At 46.2% G+C, this 17305-nt stretch overlaps 1 protein-coding gene across 2 annotated transcripts in view; it reads left to right on the top strand.

The window, feature by feature from the left end:
* Window positions 1-10014, top strand: part of vat1l (vesicle amine transport 1-like) — a 195330-nt gene extending 185316 nt beyond the window's left edge. For both annotated transcript variants that reach the window (XM_041191346.1, XM_041191347.1), the window contains exon 9: window positions 9187-10014. In XM_041191346.1, the coding sequence (XP_041047280.1) occupies window positions 9187-9285 (99 nt within the window). In that variant the 3' untranslated portion in view covers window positions 9286-10014. The remainder of the gene's footprint in view (window positions 1-9186) is intronic.
* Window positions 10015-17305: the final 7291 nt, after the last annotated feature.

Below are 17305 nucleotides of genomic sequence, written 5' to 3'. Positions count from 1 at the left end.
TCCCATCCCCCATAAACAGTATATATTTCACCACATTTTTACTTCAGTTTAGTTCTGAAGAAGAGTCATTTGGACTTGAAACGTTAACTCTGTCTTTCTCCTCACAGATGCTGTCAGACCTGCTGAGTTTTTCCAGCCTTTTAGTTACCTGTCCTAGCATCTCTTCCTTTAGCTCAGTGTCATTTTTTTCTGATTACATTCCTGTGAAGTGCCTTCAGGTGCTGTGTATTTCCAACGTTTCCTGGTTTTATTTCAGGTTTCCAACTCTTGGCTTTTTATTTCTAACAAGTTCTGCCAACCAAAATGTGAGATCATTAGCTTACAAGTTTCATTATAAGTCCTTTCCATCCTTATTGTACATGAAGCCTGCATACTTTGCAGGGCACCTTCACCTGTCACTCACAATGCTTACTTCATATAATCCTATCCGGAGCCTCCAGCTTTTCAGACTTTCATTTCCCTTCCTAGCCATAATTATCTTATGAATTTTTTATATTGATTTTGAAATAATATCTGTGCTCCAGCTAAATCTGAAAGTGAGCAGTGCTGAGGCTATTATCGATGATTAATATATTAATATGTAGAAATGTAAACTGGCCTAGCTCTGCTCACATTCAATAAAAATGAGTTTTCCCTTTTCGTTTAAGAAGGAACCTACGTGCAGAGGGTTAAAAGGCCCCCTCTGAAGAATTGAGGTTGCTGACCATGTCCCCAGTGATTTCAGTGCCTCCCGGAAATAAAATCTTTTGAGCAGAAGGAAACACAAGCTCTTGATTATAGATGGAGAAAGTTGTAGGGTTGGGGAACTGCCTGACAAGTGGACTCGAGCAATATAAAAGTTTTGGTTAGCTCGCAGTCAATTTATCAAAATGAGCACCAAACCATTAATCCTTTTATAAAAGAGGTAAAAGAGCCAAGTGTTCAAAAAGTGTTAGAAATTAATTGACTGTTTAAAAAGAAAGTTCAGTGCTTCAGTGGGCAACTGCTTTAACCTGGACTATACTGAATCTGAAAAGAGAGAGTTGCATTTATATAGCACCTTTCACAACCTCAGGATGTTCCAAAGAACATTACAGCCAATGAAGTTCTAGTAATGTGTAGCCACTTTGATGGAGGACGTGGCAACCAGTTTACGCTCAACAAGGTCCAAAAAACAACAATGACATAATGATAAAAACAAAAACAGAATTACCTGGAAAAACTCAGCAGGTCTGGCAGCATCGGCGGAGAAGAAAAGAGTTGACGTTTCGAGTCCTCATGACCCTTCGACAGAACTTGAGTTCGAGTCCATGAAAGGGTTGAAATATAAGCTGGTTTAACGTGTGTGGGAGGGGGCGGAGAAAGAGAGAGAGAGAGAGAGTGAAGTGGAGGGGGTTGGTGTGGTTGTAGGGACAAACAAGCAGTGATAGAAGCAGATCATCAAAAGATGTCACATTGTTGGTGACATCTTTTGATGATCTGCTTCTATCACTGCTTGTTTGTCCCTACAACCACACCAACCCCCTCCACTTCTCTCTCTCTCTCTCTCTCCGCCCCCCCCACCACCCCCTTCACACACCTTGAACCAGCTTATATTTCAACTCTTTCTTGGACTCGAACTCAAGTTCTGTCGAAGGGTCATGAGGACTCGAAACGTCAACTCTTTTCTTCTCTGCTGATGCTGCCAGACCTGCTGAGTGTTTCCAGGTAATTTTGTTTTTGTTTTGGATTTCCAGCATCTGCAGTTTTTTTGTTTTTATTAATGACATAATGATGATGTTTGAGCACTAAATATTGATCAGGAACTGGAGAAGGCTCACCTGCTATTCTTTAAAATTTTGCCAAGGGATCTTTTATGTCCACCTGAGAGGGTAGACAGGGCCTCAATTTGATGTTTCAACCAAAAATCAGCCCCTCTGAAATGTCTGCCTGAATTATGTCACATCTCTGGAGCGGGATTTTTTTTTTTGTAGAATTTTGAGATTAAATCAAACATGTTCATGGTTCAGTTTATCTGTGCCGGTAAGACTGATGAATACTTCAGTAAAATTTCCCCTCGGTCACCTATTCTCTAGTGAAAACCATGAATCTAGATTGTATTGAAATAAAAATTGGATTTGAATGCTCTTCAACAAATAATATCTTTCTTTCAAACTTCCACCATTTTTTTGCACTATAGCTTCAAGTGAACTTTACACAGTGAGGTAAGTGTAGCATGTCTGGGATGAGCAGATGATTGAAAACCTGATGGTTCCCAAAGCTCTCCACCATTGGACTTTGTGCCTTTCCTCATGCCTAGGCCTATTAAAACCAATTGATTGAGATTAATTGCATGATTATTCATACTTGGTCACTAGAGGTGAACTAGTTGGGTATCATCCTTTCTAACATCTAGCAATTCCTATGCATATCCTGACTGACTGCATGGGAACAAGGTCCAGCTGTTGGGATATCAATGGTATATTGAAACCAAGTAAAGTCAATAGCTCCCGGGGCTTAAGTGCCTCATTGATCAATCTTAAGTTTCCATGTGTTTACCTGTTACAGTTCATTTCAACAATGCTGAAGAGCAGAAGACGATAGCTGCCTGGCTCATAGGGTGACCAGATGATGTGGCTCACAATAGCAGCAGGTGCCGTGGTAACTAGAATTAGCAATTGAGCATCAGCATCCTTCAAACAGCTTGGGACATAGAGTTATAAATAGCTAAAGCCACTCTATTGGGCTCTGGTATGTTGGGATGTTAGCACAGTAACTGACATGTGTGACTGTGTTCCTGCCAGGTGCTAGTAGCAATTTATGGCAAGACAATATGACAATTGTAGAAGATGTTTCACTGATACATCCAGCTTCCCATTAGATTTATTTTTATAACAACTTGCATTTCATGTAATGCCTTTTAAAGTAGTAAGCTGCCCCAAAGCACTTCAAGGACTATTATCAAAAAACATTAGAGGTCAGGGGGTAGGAATCCTACAGCGAATAACTCACCTCCTGACTCCCCAAAGCCTGTCTACCATCTACAAGGCACTAGTCAGGAGTGTGATGGAATACTCCCCACTTGCCTGGATGAGTGCAGCTCCAACAGCGCTCAAGAAACTTGACACCATCCAAGACAAATCAACCTGCTTGATTGGCACCCCTCCCACAAACATTCACACCCTCCATCACTGATGCACAGTAGCAGCAGTGTGTACCATCTACAAGATGCACTGCAGGAATTCACTAAGGCTCCTTAGGCAGCACCTTCTGAACCCACAACCACTATCATTTAGAAGGACAAGGGCAGCTGATAGATGGGAACACCACCATCTGAAAGTTCCCCTCCAAGCCACTCACCATCCTGACTTGGAAATATATCGTCTTTCATTCAGTGTCGCTGGGTCAAAATCCTGGAACTCCCTCCCTAACAGCACTGTGGGTGTACCTACACCACAGGGACTGCAGCTGTTCAAGAAGGCAGCTCACCACCACCTCGTCAAGGGCAGTTGGGGATGGGCAATAAATGCTGGTCTAGCCAGCGACACCCACACCTTGTAAATGAATAAACAAAATAAAGAGATATTAGGACAGATGACCAAAACTTTTGTGAAGATGCAGGTTTTAAGGAGTGTCTTAAAAGAGAAGAGGGAGAGAGGAGGAGGAGGGGCTTAGGGAGGGAATGCCAGAGGTAGGGGATCAGGTAGCTGAAGGCATGGCCAGGCAGCCAGCAATGGTGAAACAATAAAAGTGGGCATGAGTAAGAGGTCACAAAAGGAGATCTTGAAGCGCAGTGGATAGACTCACTGCCTCTGAACCAGAAGCTCCAGGTCCAAGTCCCACTCCAGGATTGGATGACCAGGAACAGTAAACGATCAAGCTCTTGGTTCAAATTTCAAACCAGGCAAGTCGACTCTGATTGGTCGATTCATGATCGCCATGAGTGCAAGACAAAAAGCCTAGACAGCGTGTCTCTTTGTCAGCTATAAGCTAAAGATTACAGGACATATTCCTGGTCAAAGGCTCATGACACAAAGCAGCACTGATACAAAACAAGGGAGATCGTGGGGAAATGGAAGACTGTCCAATGGTAGGAGAATTGGGAATCAGAGGACACGGATTTTAATGGAATTAGGAAAAGGACCCGGAAGCGAGTTCCACATTCTGAACACTCTTTGGGTGTAGAAGTTTCTTCTGAATTACGTATTGGATTTCTTGGTGACTGTTTATACTGATGGCTTCTGGTTATGCTCTTCCGCACAAGAGGAAACATTGGCCTGGATTTTCACCCTCGAGGCGGGTAGCGGGAGTCGGGAAAATCCCCGGCTTTACACGCAGGCCGCGGGGAAAAAATGGCTCCAGAGGCGCGATCTTCTTTGCTGGGGGGAACAGGCGCTGGCAGCAGCAGTTGGGACAGATGATCTCAGAAACACGTCTTAGGCAGAGGTGACATGTGAACTAGGAGGCGGGCTTCACACTACTCAAGCCCTATATAAAAGACCAGCTTGGAACACAGTCACTGCAAGAGGAAGGAAATTGTCAAGGGTCCACATGGCTCTGCGGGAAAACACTTCAGAAGCTGTCAGGTGAGTGAAAGTAACAAAGGTTGTAGGAGGTGCCTTCCCTCCATCACGAGCCTGCCATAGGGAACTTTAGATTGTGAAGCCTGGCTGTTGGAAATGTGTAAGGAGTGTCCACACAGCAGCTATTCACTGTCGCCAATGTTCCTCCGCATCCAGGCAAATGTCTGCATCTTTGCAGCTTCAGCAGGTCACAACGCTGTGCCGTAAGTGAAATAAACATGGTAACTCGGGGGCTGGTCTCAGGACCCCACATGCAGATCCCTCATGTTCTGCCACGTGTCCTTTACGCCTCATAATTTCAAGTGTGGCACCCAAAATTGCCTTGCCCACAACCGTCACATCAGCCCTGTCTTCACTGGCCCTTGTAGCTCAAAGGGAGAAATCCAGCGGGGCCCCATAAACTTCAGAACTCACCACGCCATTTTGGGGTGCTCACACATGAGCACAGTGCACCCAACAAGGGTTGCCAACTGTTCAGGATTGCCCTGGACCCTCCAGCAATGGGTGGAACGGCTGCTTGGATACTGGCGTTCGTACGGTGGAACTTTGAGGAAGATGTCCTGCTGCAGCTGGTAATCAATCCCCAATTTATGAACAGACACAGCAAGAATCCTTGTTCACCCATGTGCTTTATTCATTGTGAATGCAGGATGTCCCTGAGGAGTGCCGTGAGCACGTCTCATGGATTAAATACACCCAGGTTCTGCAACCAGCAATCGGAGAACCTGGCGCAGGAAGGTGAAGGCTGGAGGGACACACTGTACCCAGCGGGTAAAAGGAACCCTCCTGCTGTAACCAAGGGAGCCTGGCAAGCAATAGCAGGGGTAGTGAGCACATCAGGTGAACAGCAAGATTTTGGACACAGTGCCACCCGCAGGTCCAGACGCTGCTGTGCTCAGGCAAGGTGAGTTGTTTTACTGAAGCAGGCATTTCTGTCCACTTTGGGTGCCTTGTGAATGAGACATCAGGTGGGACACAATCACTCTCTGTTTCCCCATCGCCAAGGATGACTGAATGGACATGGCACTCTTATTTGACCAAGCAAAGGAATGCCCGTTTTGACGCACTCCCAAATAGATTAGGCTCGTACTTGGATGCAGGGGTCAATGTCCTTAAGCTTACCTTTATTGATTGCTTGCAGGAGAAGTGAACACAAATTGCAAAGGAGTTGGCCGGACCTGCGGGGGTGGGGGTGATTGCGAAGCTGAGAATGATTCGTGCAGTGGAGGGGAGGGTCATGCAAGCTGCACATAAGCCCTCTCAGGCCGTTATTGGAGATGATGATTCACTGTTACAGACACAAAGGGTGGCTTTATTGGCTCATTACAGCATGGCTTCATTAGTGGGGGTGATAGTTATTCAACACAGGGATGAGGACTTACCACAATGGGCAGCTGGCGCATGGTAGAGCATGAAGCAATGGTGTCGGGTCACTGGTACAGCTCATATGGTTTCTGATATTCTCCTGTATAACTACATGCCCTCTCGACATTTCCACTAATGTCCCCCTCCTCATCCTCCTCTTCCGTGGTTCCATCTTTGCCTGAGGTAAATGACGCCTCCTCCCTCTATTCCCCTGATGACTAGTCTTCTTCACCAGGCTTTGGATCCTACCTATGTAGACCCCTCTGCTGCGCCATATTATGCGGCAGGCATCCACTGTTCTTGATACCCTTGCGGGTGAGTATTTCAGTGCTCCTCCTGAGCAGCCTAGACACTGGAAACACGTCTTTTTGAAATGCCAGTAGCCTGCTCAATGGTTGCTCTGGTCTGATGGTGACTGGTGTAATAATGATGTTCTGGCATCGTTTCCAATGGAGTAAATGGAATGAGCAGCCACCTCTTCAACGGGTAATCTTTCTCGCCCAGTATCCAGCTATGGACCTGGGGTATTGGCTCAGAAAGGTGTGGCAGGTTGGACTCCCTCAGGATGTAATGAGTTGTGGTAGCTTCCAGGGAATCTTGCACAGACATGGGGGAAAACCTTATTGTGGTTGCACACAAGCCGGATTTTAATGGAGTAAAAAAACTTTCTATTTATATATCCGTGTGCTTCCTGTGATGGTGCTTTGATGGCGATATGTGAACGACCTATTATGCCGTGCACTTGTGAAAAGCCAGCTATTGATACCAACCCCAATGTTCTTTACCTCTGAGGCTCCACATCTGTAGGGAACTTAATGGGCTCCCCTCCCCTTGCAAAGAGGGCATCAGTGACTGCTGTGATGCACCTGTGAGATGCCGCAGAGGTCTGCAGGAGAGCCCTGGAAGGATCCAGCTGCATAAAAGTTGAGGGCCTTTGTGGCTATTTTGACTGCTATTGGAAGGGTGTGTGCACCAGTTTTTCGAGCACAAGGTCTGCCTCCAACTTGGCACAAATTTTCTCTTACTCTATCCCGAGTCATCCTAAGCCTTCACCTACACTGCCTCTCCTTCGTGTCCAGGAAGCTGAACCTGTTCCTGTAGACCCTTCCTTCAGGGTAATATCTCACCCTCCCCCTTCTTGCCGGTCTGCCTGGGATCTCTGCCACCTCATGCTCTAGCTCTACACTGCTGCCTCTGCCTTTTCTCAAAGTGGCACATGTGTGAAGGTGTTGTGCCCGCTTCAGCAAACTTCCCTTCTTTGAAGAGTACACACTCCTAACCCAGCGAGACTGGCAGTCTGTACTGTCACCCTCTTGGCTGGCAAGGCAGGGGGGTAATGAGCTGGAGCCCACATGGATGAGCCTATGGTCACCCCGCTCCAACCCCTTTACATTGAGGGTACACACCAGTCTCTATCTCAGAGGGAGGTTCAGCATTGCAGCTGTTGCTTCCCACAGTGCTGTATAAAGCTTTACCTCTGTCCTTCAGATCTGTTCACGTCCCTAGCGCCATGTCATGCAACACACATTCCGAGTTCTGGAAGTTTTCAGGGTGAAAATCACGACTTCTTGGTTTTGCCCTACCTCATTAAATGGCCGGCTTGTTTGTAACTGCCACATATGCAGTTTATGCCACGCCCCTTTCACATAGCTGTCTACATCGTAAATGTCGAGGATGGGGGTGGGGCTTCCAGATCCGGGTCCCGGCCGCCATTTTCGACCCTCCACGGACTCCCCTTGACTCCGTGGCCAGAATTTTCCCCTCGTCGGGTGGGTTCAGCAGGAGCAGGCGGGGGGTGGGGTTGGGGGGGGGGTGGTGGGGAGCATGGGGGCAGTCGGGAAGCTGCCGGCCGCCCGCGATCGGCTCCACTCCGCGATTTCATGCGGGCAGTCCAATTAAGGCCCACCCGGCGTGGATCACGAGCGGCAGCGCTCAGCGCTACCTGTGCAGGCGGGGGGTGGGGGGGGTGGGTGTTGGGGGGGTGCACAGTTCACGCAGGCGTGCGGAAGAGCGCTTCAGTCTGAGGTGCAGAGCTGCCTCACGGAGATTGAAGCGGCCTTTTAAAAAAATGACTAAAGACAGTAAAAATTTTTTAAAAAAACATGTCCCCTCATGTGACTCTGTCACATGAGCTGGGACATGTTTTTAATTCAAAAATAAAGTTTTTAGTTAATGTTTATTTGCTTTAGGAAACCTCATCCCGCCCGTGGATGAGGATTCCTAAAACAATGTAAAGGCTGCTCGGCCTTTTAGCCTGCCCGCCAATCGTAAGGTTGGACGGGCAGCATTAATTTGATTTTAATTAGCTTGTTAATGGCCTTAATAGGCCTTTTAATTATCGGCGGCGCGCAGCCAACTCCGGCACGCGCCCGCCAAACAAAATACCGTGTGAGTGCGCAATGACATCAGGACGCACGCCCAACGTAATCACGCGTCATAACACGCTCAGGCGTGTTGGGCACGTGCCCGCACACCGGACGCAAAATTCTGCCCCATGAAAATCCAGGCCCCTCTCCCTGTATCCACTCCATCACAACATCTCATAATTTTAAAAATCTCTGTTAGGTCAACCACCCCCCCACCCCACCCTCAGCCTTCTTTTTGCAAAAGTATAGAACCCCAAACTTGCCAATACTTTCCTGATATGTACACCCACGCGTTTCTGGTATTATCCTTGCAAATTATCTCTGCGCCCTCTCCGGTGCCTCTATATCCTTTTTGTAATGTGGTGACCAGAACTACACACAGTATTCTGAATGTGGTCTAACCAAGATGCAGCAAGATGCAGTGGGGTGACCATAGGCTCAGCATGTTTTGCCTGCTTTCCTATTCTATCCTTCTGGAAATAAAGTTAGTGCTTGTTTTATTATCTATAAATATATATATATATATGGCCCTATTAATCTGTGACATAACTTTTAGTGATTGATGTATTTGTACTCCAAGAACCCTTTGCTCCCCTACCCCACCTAGACTCACAACTTCCAAATAATAAGTGACCTCCCTACTTTTCCTACCAAACTGTCCAACCTCACATTTATCTTGTGTTGATATCGCAGCGGTGACACAGAGTATGGATAGCTCCGTATTTTGTTACTAGCTGGGGTCAGAGGCCAAGGTTGGCCCCACTCACAATAATCATCGAGGATCACCTCTCACCTCAATCGGTATGTAAATATGTAGGCACACACCCACACCCATAATTATGGTAATTGCTCTCATTTGTAATGCGTCAAAACTGTACTGCGCATGGAGTCATCAATCTCTTCATTGCTTCCAGATGGCGAATGACAGCACGGAGACCAGTGAAGCGGGCGAGGAAGAGGAAGATCACGAGGGAGACAACGGGAACAAGGAGCGCATGCCCTTCATCCAATAACTGCCACAGCAAGGGGAGAGTAAAGAGGGAAAAAAAAAACCTACGTGTTTGAATTTTCTTTGTGTTAGTCGCTGGAGCAAAGAACGATTTGAGGAGATCTCCCCGGTGCGCAAGTGAACAAATGCTGTCGTACTGTGCGTATTTGTGTCTGTCTGCAGTCAGCCAAGCTACAAGCTGTTTGAATCTTAGTGACCTGAACTGCTAAAGTGCCATATCCTTTTCAGTGCAGTATTATGACCAACATTCTGTGTTAAGATCATTTGAAAAAGAGATTCATAGTGTTCTGCTTCTTCTTGTTTTTAAAGTGGGCACAGTCCTCCTTCTGCAGATTTATTGCAATTTTCAGTATTTCTCCATGTACCATTCAAATATATTTTTCTCTCTCTCTCTTTCTATTGATTTCTTGTGCATGGTTCTGTTAACCTGTTAGTGCCTGTATTTATTCCGATACACCATCACTGACCAGCGACCATTCGATAAGTCAACGTTAAGTATTCAAGACATGCATCTTTCACCAGTACAAGTGACAGGAACTGCTTCTGAACTTGCCTTACTGAGGAAGAGAAAAATGCATAGGCCTATTTATCAGCTCAAAAGCATGAATAATGTAAATGGAGATCTCGATTTGTTTACTTGTTGCATTGGTTGCATTAGTGCTTTTGTTATTTTGTGCCTATCAAACAATGTTTACATAAAAGTTAAAAAAAATTAAAAAAACCATTAGCAATTGATCTCTCGTCAAGTGTTTATTTAATTATTCAGAAGAGCAATACAATCGTTCAAGGACTGAAGTGCAGGAAAAGACTTGATGGTCTACTATGGAAGTGTGGTGGAGGCAGGTTCAATGAAGGCATTCAAGAGGGCATCGGATGATTATTTAAAACGAAACAAGGTGCAGGGTTACGGGGAAAAGGCAGGAGATTGGCACTAAGTTAAAACGTTTCAGAGAGCCGGTGAAGACATGATGGGCTGAATGGCCTCCATCTGCACTGTAATAATTTTGTGATTCTATTAAGCCTGTCCCACGCCAGGGATGGAATCTTGTGGAAGCAATGGGGTGGAGACCCGCATTGCCTCCTTTGCAGACGGCCTGTTCAATCACAAGTCAATTAGGCAGTTGAGAGACCAGCAGCGGGTCTTCCACAGGATCAGGACCCCTGCCAACCGACAGCTGCCAGCCAATCTGAGCTCCGCAGCTCTTTTGCTCAGCAGCATCACTGGCGAGGTGGTGGCTGCTGCTGGAATAACACCCGCTGGAGGCCCAGACTCGTGGAGCGACCAAGGCCAGAAGTAAGTAACGACGGGAGGGGATTCACAGAGTGGGGGTGGTTGGGGAGAGGGGTCGGCTGCAAGAGCAGAGTTGTGGATCTCAATGGCTTCTCCCCACCCTTCCCAGTATCAGGCCACTTGATCAGGTGCTGAATGCCTTTGAATGACGGACCCCCAACCTCACCCCCACCCTAGCAGACCACATACAGCTGACACAGGTTTGCTTGTCACTCCCCAAGTGGCAATAGACCACCCCACCACTGGGTTAATAGTAGCAGCAGCACCATGGGGCCACTTTTTTGCCCACCTATGGGCCTCAATTGGTGACAGGGCAGGAAGGCCATCAATGGGCCTTCTTGCCATGGATTTAATTGGGGTGGAGGCAGAAAGGGGGTCGGGTCCTCATCCACCACCATCCTGCCCTCCCCACCTCTAAACACGCCACAAGAGAGGGCAGAAGATTCTGTCCCCTGGTTTCATAAAAATTGGAGGTATTGTAAACTGTGAGGGGGATAGTGATAGACCATGAGAATGGTTCCAAGGACAATGGATTTAGTTATTTAGATGGATTGGAGAATCAAGAGTTGTCCTTCTTAGAGAAGCAAAGGTTCAGAGGAGATTTGATAGAAATGTTCAAAATCACGAGAGGCCTGGACAGAGTAGATAGGGAGAAACTGTTCCCATTGGTGGAAGAGTTGAGAACCAGAGGGCACAGATTTAAAGTGATTGGCAAATAAAGCAAGGGTGATGTGAGGAAAAGCTTTTTTTAGGCAGTGAGTGTTTAGGATCTGGAACACACTGCCTGAGAATGTGGTGGAGGCAGGTTCAAGCATGGTTTTCAAAAGGGAATTGGGATAATTAAGAGAGAATATTTTCAGAACTACAGGGCAAAGGCAGGAGAGTGGGTCTAGCTCTTTTAGAAAGCCAGCATGAACATGCTTGGCTGAATGGTCTCCTGTGTTATAACCATTCTGTGACAGCTGGAACACTTCTAAACTAAATACTGTGTGACTAAACACTCCTGCTCAGGCCGCCTCCCTCATCTTTTTCCAGTACACTGATGACTGTATGTGTCCCATTTTCACTCTTGTCCTGAACTGGAAAAAGTCATAAACATTGCTTCCAATTTACACCTTTCCATCTCTGACTCTTCTCAGCCCCTGGGTAGAGGCTATCAGCCAAGATTCACTTTAAGCCACTTGGCTACTATTCCTCACACCTACCATCCATTTTCGCAGTTTCTCTGTTTCCATTGCATCTCTTCTGACGCTGGCACCTTTCATACCAGTACGTCCAATATGGCTTCCTTTTCCCTGAACCAATGACTCCTCCCAACACTGTGGTTAACAGGGTCCTCAATCAGTTCAATTCCATTTCCCTCACCTGTTCTTGCGTCTTCGACTCACTCCCTGAACCATGATAGGATTCCTCTTCTTCTCACCTTCCAAACATTATCCTCTGCCATTTTCATCACCTCCACCTAAAGCGACCATCAAACATGTCTATCCCTGCCCTCACCTTTCAGCATTCCAAAGAGACCTTTGCGACACCCTGGTCCACTCCTCAATCATACCGAGCACCCACTCCTCTTGCCACGGCACCTTTCCATGGAAGGGCAGGAGATGCAACACCTGCCCTTTTATCTTCTCCATTCTCACCATCCAAGGCCTCAAGCGCTACTTCCGGTGAAACAGCAATTTCCTTGTACTCCTTTCAATTTAGTATACTGCATTCGCCGCTCACAATGGGGTCCACTCTACACTGGGGAGTTGAACCTGTGCTTATTTTTGCGGAACACTCCTTTCAGTCAACAAGCGAGACAACCCCCCCCCCCCACCCTCTGCCAACCTCCTAGTCATCTGCCATTTTAATCCCCCCCTCCATTCCCACTCTGGACCTTGCTGCTCTTAATTCCTGCAGAGTGCAAAGGAAACTCAATGTAAATTCGAGGAACAGCACTCATCTTTTGGCTAAATACTTCACAGCTTTCTAGACTCAACACTGAGTTCAACAATTTCAGATGGTGAGCTCCCCATCCCTATTTTTTCAGACAGCAGCTGGAGGTGAGACTTCTGCTTTTCACATTTACTGTGCCTTAGGACACATCTTGGGCTCAATTATTGAAGGGCATGCTGAGGGCACACCTGGAGTACTTGATACAGTTTTGGTCTCTTTCACCTACGGAAGGATATGCTTGCCCCAGGCAGAATGTAATGTAGGTTCACTAGATTTATTCCTGAGGTTCGTCCTATGTGGAGAGATTGAGTAGACTAGGCCTATATTTGCTGGAGTTTGGAAGAATTAGATGTTATCTCATTGAAACGTGTTAAATTCTCAGGAGGCTTGACAGGCTGGATGTTGGGAGGATGCTTGCTTATGCTGGGGAGTCTAGTGTAGATGTCACAGTCTCAGAATAAGGGGTCGGCCATATATGTCCGGCATTCTATTTTGCTCCACCCATTCCTAAATGGTATAATATTCATCACATTTCCACTTCTCTTTAGCTCTGAAGAAGGGTCATGCGGACTCGAAACGTTAACTCTTGTTTCTCTCTCCACAGATGCTGCTGTACCTGCTGAGTTTTTCGATCAGATTAACCGTGGTCTTACTGAATGGCAGAGCAGGCTCGAGGGGCTGACTGGCCAACTGCTCCTAACTTTTATGCTCGTATAGAAGATGTCACAAGCAGGGAAGGTGCTAACGTGCGAGGTTTACTTTGGAATGAACTGCGAAGTGAGTTTTAGACACGTTTCAGGCCTTCCTTGATGATTGATGGTGTGTGTGACAAGGATTGAAGATAGCGGAGAAATCCAAGCACTTGAGCAGCGATAAGACACAAAAAAAATCTAAAAGAAACTACGTGCAAATTGCATTAAAAGGACATTTATTCGTCAAAGCACGTTTGGCAAACTTTTAATTGGGGAGGGAGAAGAGCTGTAAATCAACAACTACAAATTGCATTTCAATAGTGCTTCTAACATATTGTTACGCCCCAGGCATTTACAGGAGAATTCTCAATTGGACGTTGAGCCACACAAGGAGAAATCAAGATAGGAGACAAGCTGGTTTTAAGGAGCACTTTTGTAAGCAATTATTGTATTCAAGATTTGGCAGACTTGCCTGCGAAAGCAAGGAGAGATAATTGGTGCAGGGCAGTGGCCTGTGAAAGAGGACACATCACTCACAGCCTGGCTGTCTGATGGATGTTTGCACTGCTGGATCCTCACTTGGTAGAGCAGCGCCAACCTCACCGTCAGCACAGGACAGGTCCAGATTCTCGCTGGCTAGCTGGATGTCTGCTTTCAAAGTCCGTGAGGACCTTGATTTCGGGCATTCTGTTGCTGGTCTGCAACCTCTCCCTCTTGTTGTGTGCCAGCTTACCTTGCATGGATAGAGATGGAGGAAGTGTAAACAGGATGCCTGCCGGGCCAGCTGATAAATGTGCCTGGCCTGTGCATGTGGTGAGTGGTCCTATGGACAGATTGAGACAATGAAGATGTGTGTGAGGGAGTGAATGGTGATGTCCCTTGAACTGGCAGTGAGAGAGTGAATGGTGATGTCCCTTGAACTGGCAGTGAGTGAGGGCTCTGTGGATGTGTCCTGGGTTTGTGAGTGTGTGAGTTGAGAATGATGAAAAGAGTGACTTACCTTGGCAGAACAGAGGCGATCATTCATCCTGTTGCGGCACTGGGTGGCTTGTCCTCTTCTGAAGGGTGTTGGCGCTGACCACCATTGCTACCGCCTCCCAAGTCAAATTGCTGCCAATCGTGTGGCCAGAGCAGGGGTACAGGACATCCCGGCGGTCCTCCACGGCATCCAGCAGTCGCTCGAGGGACCTGTCATTAAACCTGGGTGGGGGAGGGGCTGCGTTCTTTTTTCCTTTGCTGGCCAAGTCTCCTGGGCAGCGGCGGTGAGCTGGTAGCGATGAATGGTATGCTGGTGGCTGCCTTTTAAACATGGTGGCCAGCGTGATGCAACAGCAGGGTGACGGCGGGAGGGTGAATGAGGAGCCCGCCCACCATGGAAATGGCATGTTTCCTGGGAGTGCATAAATAATGAGACGGGTTTGAGATGGTACAGTGTGAAAACCCGCCATCGCGGCCGACAGGTAAAGTGGTCTTTTACCTGCCCACTACCACGCTTAGTAGGGAAAACTCTGCCCATTATGCTGTTGTTCACCCTCCTAAGTAAAACTTTGTGTGATATACTTTACTAAGATAGATTGAGTCAACTCATTTTGTCCATTGTTATTGGAAACATATGCTTGGGAATCATAAAATTAACTTCATAATGCCAGCCTTAAAATGAATGTGAAGTGAGTGATTTTATAGTTAATAAAGTTCAGCAGGAAACATGTGTGGACTCGATAGTTAACTAAGTGTAAAACCCATTAAGGATACTTCCTATCACAAAAACAAAAAATGCTGGAAAAACTCAGCAGGTCCAACAGCATCTGTGGAGAGAAAGACAGAGTTAACCTTTCAAGTCCGTATGACTCTGAAATGCTATGAAGAAGAGTCATACAGACTTGAAACGTTAACTCTGTCTTTCTCTCCACAGATGTTGTCAGACCTGCTGAGTTTTTCCAGCATTTTTTGTTTTTGTTTCAGATTTCCAGCATCTGCAGCATTTTGCCTTTATCTACTTCCTGCATTTCAATAGCCTTCGCTCCCTCAAGGTGAGGGATGTTATTGAAAGCAGCAACCTGTTGAAAATGTACAAAATGTCCATCAGTATCCAAAAAATAAAAATGGACTAGATTAATATTGGGGTCAAGATCCTACATCAGCCCTGGATAAACAAGGTCAGAGACTTCTATTATAGGACTGACACATACGAGGAAAGATGTATAACTTGCTATCAGACTTGGAAAAAGCTTCCCATAAAATAGTGCAGCCCCCCACCCTCATGTACTTTCCCAAATGGGATAATTTTTAAACTAACCCACCCGTTGGAAAACTGATCCAATACTTCTACCTCTCTTGCCTTTGTTAAGATGTTCCTTAATCCCTAATTCTCTGGTGAAGCTTTTGCCAACCTTTAAAAAAATAATTCATGATATATGAGCATCGGTGGCGAGTCCAACATTTAATGTCCATCCCTAATTGTCTTTGAGAAGGTGGTGGTGAGCTGCCTCTTGAAATTCTGCAGTCCACCATGGTGTAGGCACATCCACAGTTCTGTTAGGGAAAGAGTACTGGGATTTTAACCCAGAGACGGTAAAGGAACAGCGATATATTTCCAAGTCAGGATGGTGTGTGACTTGGAGTGGAACATGAAGGTGGTGGTGTTCCCATTTGCCTGCTGCCCTTTTTCTTCTAGGTTGTAGAGGTCACAAGTTTGGAAGGTGCTGTTGAAAGAGCCTTTGCAAGTTGCTGCAGTGCCCCTTGTAGAAGGTACACATTGCTTCCACTGGTGGAGGGAGTGAACATTTAAGGTGGTGGACAGGGTGTCAATCAAGAGGGCTGCTTTGCCTGGATGGTGGCAAGCTCATTGAGTGTTGTTGGACCTTCACTCATTCAGGCAAGTGGGGAGAATTCCATCATACTCCTGACTTGTGTCTTGTAGATAGTGGACAGGCTTTGGGGAGTCAGAAGGTGAGTTATTCACCACAGAATTCCCATCCCCTGATCTGCTCTTGTAGCCACAGTATTTCTATGGCTGGTCCAATTCATTTTATGGTCAATGGTGATCCCTTGATGTTGATGGTGGAGGATTCACTGATGGTAGTGTTGAATGTCAAGAGGAGATGATTAGGCCTCTCTTGTTGGAGATGATCAATGTCTGGCTTTTGTGTGGCATGCAAGTTACTTTCCACTTATCAGCCTAAGCCTTAATGTTGTCCAGGTCTCGCCACATGCAGACACAGACTGCTTCAGTATCTGAGGAGTCACATATGGTACACACTTTGCAATCATCAGCAGATGTTTATCAGCTCAGCAGGATGTGCCTTTGTCATTTCCGATGCCTTAGTCAATGCTGGGGTTTTATTCTTTTTATAATCTTCTGTCGCAGCTTGATACAACTGAATGGCTTGCTGGGCCACTTCATAGGGCAGCTAAGAACCAACCTCACTGCTGTAGGTCTGGAGTCATGTGTAGGGAAGACTGGGTGAGAAAGGCAGAATATCCTTCCCTGAAGAGCATTAGTGAGCCAGATGGGATCTGAGATAGTTTCTTATTCCAGATTTATTAATTAGTTGAATTTAAATTCCACTAGCTACTGTGGCAGGATTTGAACACTTGTTCAGAGTATTAATTCAAGCCTTTGGATTACTAGTCCAGTAACATTAGTACTATGCTACCATCCCCTGTCCTAATACGCAGTCTGCTTCTGTGTCTTGATGTCAAATATTGTTTGATAGTCACTCCTGTGTGGCATCATTGGATGTTTTATTGTTTTTAAGGTGCTATATTATTGCATGTGGTTGTTATCTTATTCACTCCCTTTGTGTTTGCATTTTTACATTGGGATTGGAGAAATCAAATACCACTTACTGCCTGCATGACTACTTTGTAGAGCATATCAATTCCATTTGCAAGCATAATCTATTTCTGGGCGTTGGACAGTTGTCCACTGGGTTGAAATGATCTCAATCCTAGCATCATCATGTGTTATATTGGCGATTAAAGAGTTAACAGCACGTTGGGTGCATGGGTAGAACCATAGAATAATCCTCAAGGTCTTGACAGTGATACAATAGAGAGTAAGGGTGCAGGTGACGCTTGGAGTATCAAGTGAACCTTTGGTC

The sequence above is a fragment of the Carcharodon carcharias genome, chromosome 7 (genome assembly GCF_017639515.1).
Source record: "Carcharodon carcharias isolate sCarCar2 chromosome 7, sCarCar2.pri, whole genome shotgun sequence".
NCBI classification, from domain to species: domain Eukaryota; kingdom Metazoa; phylum Chordata; class Chondrichthyes; order Lamniformes; family Lamnidae; genus Carcharodon; species Carcharodon carcharias.
The sequence above is the reverse complement of the archived record's forward strand: the minus strand, read 5'-3'. Positions and strand labels throughout refer to the sequence as shown.